General features: G+C 38.6%; 1 protein-coding gene across 1 annotated transcript in view; it reads right to left on the minus strand.

Annotated features, from left to right (window-relative positions):
• Positions 1 to 5,363, minus strand: part of ncf4 (neutrophil cytosolic factor 4) — a 34,004-nt gene that overhangs the window by 5,841 nt on the left and 22,800 nt on the right. The window contains exon 8 of the mRNA XM_014015490.1: positions 2,089 to 2,246. Within this exon, the coding sequence (XP_013870944.1) occupies positions 2,089 to 2,246 (158 nt within the window). The remainder of the gene's footprint in view (positions 1 to 2,088; positions 2,247 to 5,363) is intronic.

Raw genomic sequence — 5,363 nt, forward strand, 5'->3', positions numbered from 1 at the left:
AAGTAAGTAAGTAAGTAAGTAAGTAAGTTTTATTTATAAAGTGCCTTTCACAGAAATACTGTAAATTCACAAGGTGCTGTACAATCATTAACAGTGTAAAATTGGTGGAAAGAATAAAATGAAACAGAAAAACATAATTAAACATAAGCAACAAAAATTGAAACATCAAATCAAGAAAATAATTTCAAAAATTGGAAATCAAACATAAGGTCAATGCAGGTCAAAATATACAGTAATACACAAAAACATAATGAATGCGGGAGAGAAATATATGGCGTAAGTTAATAGTAAATAAAACACAGATTGTCGAACATTCACAATGGAGGTAGGCCTGCAGTAATGGTGAAATGGTTAGCTAAACGCTTGAGTGAAAAAGTGWGTTTTTAGGARKRWCTTGAAAGAGACAATGTTATTAATGGAGCACAGATTAAAAGGGAGTTCATTCCAGAGCCTGGGGGCCACAGAGGAGAAGGCATGGTCACCATGGGTCTTAAAGCGAGTGAGGGGATGTTGATCCTGTGAGCGGAGGTCTCGTCTGGGGTTGTAAGGTGAAATGAGACATTTAATGTATTCTGGGGCTTGGCCATAAAGAGCTCTGAAGGGGAGGACCAGGATTTTAAACCGGATTCTGAACTGAACCAGAAGCTAGTGAAGTTCTGCTAGGATCGGAGAGATGTGGGTCAATTTGGAGGTTTGAGTTAGGAGTCTTGCTGCCGAGTTTTGGACAAGCTAAAGGTGAGTTAACTGTTCTACAGGAAATGCCTTTAGTTGAACTGGAAAGGCTGCTTCTAATTGTTGCTGGTGCTATTTGTATTTGCAAATAAATTCAGTATAATTTTGTCATGTTTTTTTTAATTGGTGTCATTGTAGAAATTAATAAAATTACATTTGCAACTGATATGAAACTTTTCAACTGGAGTTGTTWTGTAAAAGCAGCAACCCACTTTAGTACGGGCTTGCTCAAAAAAACCTGTTAACTTGTCAATCTATCCATTAATCATTCCATACATTCGTTATCTTTACCTGCTTCTTCCTTTCAAGGTCACTGGTGCCTATATCCAATATAATGATACACACTGGACAGGTTGCACATCCATCACAGAGCCGCATAGAGACAAATGAGGCAAACAACTATTCACTCACACATAAGGACAATTTACAGTTACCAATTACCCTAACATTCGTGGCCGGGATTCTATCCAGCAACCTTCTTTTTGAGAGGCAACAACTCTACCAACTGAGTAACCATGCCACTCACTCGTCAATCCAGTTAGAATAAAATTACTTTAATCCAAACTGAAACAATCCAAAGAGATTTTTACATCATATAGGATGCTCAATGTTTATAAAACACATTTCAAAAGACCAGAATTATCACGGCAATTAGGGAYGCACGGATGCCACGCTTTTTCCAAATCAAAATAAAGTGCTTACATTTAAGTACAATACAAATGCGAATACAGGTCATTAAACTTCTCATAGTTACTTTAAAAATGTGTTTGAAAATCAGAGGAGATCTCTTTTTATTTTAACTCCTCAAATGCTGCAGGGCAGCAGTAGACTTTTTCAAAAGCCCTCGTTGTTGAGGGGTGAAATTATTCTCGTGCTCAGATTTTCTGCTCAACAACAGACTGTATTCCTGCTGCTGTTAGCAAACCTTTGAAACTCACTGTACTCATGTTTTTAGATATTTTATTAAATTTGCTTGTGTTCAAAATGCTAGATTTTTTCCCTCATCTTGCAAAAATTAATTTGCAATTTACTTTACTTTTGTCACCATTATTTAGATTTAAACTCCTCTACATTGCCTCTTYTTCTGGTCATGTTCATAGACAGTAAGTAACTTACAGTGCATCACTGCGACCATTGGAAGGATCAGGAGAGTCAATTCCTCCACATGACTAACATTGTTCCCCTTTTATACTGAAAGGTGAATGCCATGCTGCCATAAAACGGCACTGGTGCTGTGGTAGCAGACATTTTTAGGAGTATGAGTACACATACAGAGGGTATTGGTCTCATAACCAACATGTTAGAAATGTTTCTTAAAACCACAAAAATCTCTTTGTTCATCAGTGCCACACAGACCTGGTTTCAACTCCAGACGGGGTGAGCAGGAAGCAGCGCAGGCAGCTGTACGTGTAGCCTCCACCTCCACCTTCACCTTCAGAGTCACTCTCTGGAAGGGGTTTGATAATCTTCACGAACGATTCTGGGAAAATTCCGGTTTGATTGTTCACTGTACCCTGGAGGAAAAGAAAAGAGAGACACGAGGATGTGAGAAGTCTCAAAGGATGGAGTGGTGATGAGGGGTCGATGATGAGATGATTCAGACAAAGAAGTAGCACCAAGAAGCATCTAGAGAGATGTTTTGCAGAAAAATTATCAAGTTTATGATGGTGTTTGATCCACTCAACACAATTGTAGCATCATCTAGCATTTTTAGCCAGTKTACTGTATAATTTTAAGTATGTTAGTTTGCTGAATAAAATATGAATAAAACAAATAAAAATGTGCAAAGGCTTTTAGACATTTATCCAGGAATACTCTAACAATAACATGCAGACAATCATTTCGGGTTAAAATGAATACACAATACAGATGATAACATCCTGGATGTCCTGAAAAGATATGAATTTAACATCAGATTACAATAAATAGTATTTTATTTGTGAGTGTAGGACAAAAATGCTGCAAGCTCTAGCTCTGAAACATTGATTGTAGAGAACTAATACAAAATGTAACACTGTGTAATGGGGGAAATCAGCTGAATACTTCTTATATTATTTCTACAACTAAAAGTAGTGTCTTTGATCACTATTAAAACATTTTCAGGGGGAACAACTCATTTAAAAAGTACACTTGATATTGTTTTGAAGCAAAAAAATATATATATATATATATATAATTTTTATTTATTTAATTCTTGTGACTTTTTATGTATATGTGCAGCCAAGTCCAAGTAAGTTTATATTTGAATGGTTCTTGCTCTAAAGCCCTGTTTTTTTAAACTTTCTGTGAATACAAAATGTTCATGTTAATTTTTCTGTTTGTGATTGTTGTACTTCCATAAAATACTAAAAACAATGTGAAAGTATGACAGGGAGGGTAGGTTTTGGATGGGATCCACACTGATCTCCTCAAGGCTCTGGATGTTGTGGGGCTGTCTCGGTTGACACCCCTTTGCAAAATTATGTGGACATAGGGAGCAAAGACTAGGATGGCATTTGACTCTGTACCTCAAGGTACACTGTTGGGGTTTGGGGGTCTGTTAAGTCCTCATACAAGTGGTGTGAGAGTTTGTTACATTGCTGGCAGTCAGTCAGACCCGTTCAGGGTGGGAGTTTCAGAGTTTCTCTGTGCAGCCAGGGGATGGAGGGAGTCTGGTTCCATGGTCTCAGGATTCCATCCCTTCTATTTGCAGATCATGTGATCCCGTTGGCATCATTGTGTCATGATCTTCAGTTCTCACTGGAACAGTTTGCAGCCAAGCGTGATGAGGATCAGCACCTCCAAATCTTAGTCCATGGTCCTCAGTGCTGTTTATCTAGACCGATATGTAAATGCAAAGTGTAAAAAAGGCAGCAATGCGCCGACACCAGTCCCGTAGAACTGCAGGTAGTCTTTAATCAATCAGTAACCGACAGTGTTCTGACGTCGCGTTTTCAGGACAGCACAGTACGGTTGGAACCACAACAAAGAAGGTACTAAAAAGAGGTCTGGTTCCATGAATTCTGGATAATGGAAATGGATTGGAACCGTGCAGAGCCAAGTCGAACTGTGCTGTAGTGGAAAAGGGGCATATGCCTCTTGCCTTGGGGTGGACGGACGGAAGGATGGATGGATGGATGGATCGATGGATGGATGGACGGATGGATGGACGGATGGATGGATGGATGGACGGATGGATGGATGGATGGACGGATGGATGGATAGACGGATGGATGGATGGACGGATGGTTGGATGGATGGATGGATGGATGGATGGACGGATGGATGGATAGACGGATGGATGGATGGACGGATGGTTGGATGGATGGATGGATGGATGGATGGATGGATGGATGGGGAAAAGTGATTTATTCTGATCTTTTGAAGTCGTGTTGAATGGTTATGAGCACTTAACATCTTACCTGTTGTGGATAGCTTTTTAAAAACCTCAGCTTGGAGAGGTACAGTTACAGTTTGAGCGGACTGACAAGCTTATGTCTTGTTGGAGTGAAGCCAACACTAACAGGGATTGCCACTATCTTTTTATTAGGTGTTCAGAATACATGGTTTATTTATTTATTTATTTATTTGGTGTAATTTTCTCAGACTTGAAAAAGGTCCAAATTTCAAGCCGTTTGTTATTTTTCTCTACTTCAAATCCCCAAGTAGCATCAGCACAAAATCTAATTTCAGTTTCCTACTAACAGCTTTGGAAATAGTCTTATTTTATCTTCCAATAACATTTTTAATCGGGTGTTTCAATTGAATTTAGTTTTAAAACAACTACCTTGATGCACCAGGATGATAGTTAGATTTGTTGTGTTTTCCACTCACAGGTTCTCTGTCCTTAACATTAAAGGTGCCTGGTCAACTTTCAACAAGTTTTATGTTTTACATTAACCTCAACCACCCCTAACAAAATAACCTTTTAACCACTGTGCAATATAGCAATAACACAATATTGCATGAGGATTAATAGACTATTTAATGCTTTTTGGATCACTTTACAAAGCCTGGGGCAGGTTAAGTGTATCCTCCTGCTGCATGTTGATTCTCATTCTCTCCCACATCAGCTTCTATCTTCTTTCTTTCTCTCCCACACACTTTTTCCCAGAATCTCTCACACATTGCTTTAAAAATTTACACATTTTACAACTGAACAAAACATATTTCATAAGCATATATTACATATGCTGAGACAAAGCAGAATTTATTTCCTTTTCAAAGATTTGCCCAAAGTCATTATTTCAGTGTTGCTTTTATTTGAGACCCTAATTAAAATGTGTGATTTTGGACAGCATGTGCAGTGAGTAATCAGATCTGCTTTATCTTTTTTAATGTTATTTTTATCTTTTCTTTTTAATTGGAGTCAATTCCACAATTTTAGAATTTCCTTGGACTTAAAGGGGAGCATATTTATTCTTTTTTTGTAAAATGTATACTTTCTGTAAGTCAAGTTCTGCAGCACGACGGCTCAGTGGTTAGCATCGACGCCTCACAGCAAGAAGGTCCTAGGTTTGATTCCCAGTTTGGACCTGTGGTCTATCTGAATGGAGTTTGCACATTCTCCTCATGCTTGCGTGGGTTTTCTCCAGGTACTCCAGTTCTCCCCCCACCCCCCACCCCAAAAACATGTACAATGGATTGCCTTC

This window comes from Austrofundulus limnaeus, unplaced genomic scaffold (assembly GCF_001266775.1).
Source record: "Austrofundulus limnaeus strain Quisiro unplaced genomic scaffold, Austrofundulus_limnaeus-1.0 Scaffold130, whole genome shotgun sequence".
Taxonomy (NCBI): Eukaryota; Metazoa; Chordata; class Actinopteri; order Cyprinodontiformes; family Rivulidae; genus Austrofundulus; species Austrofundulus limnaeus.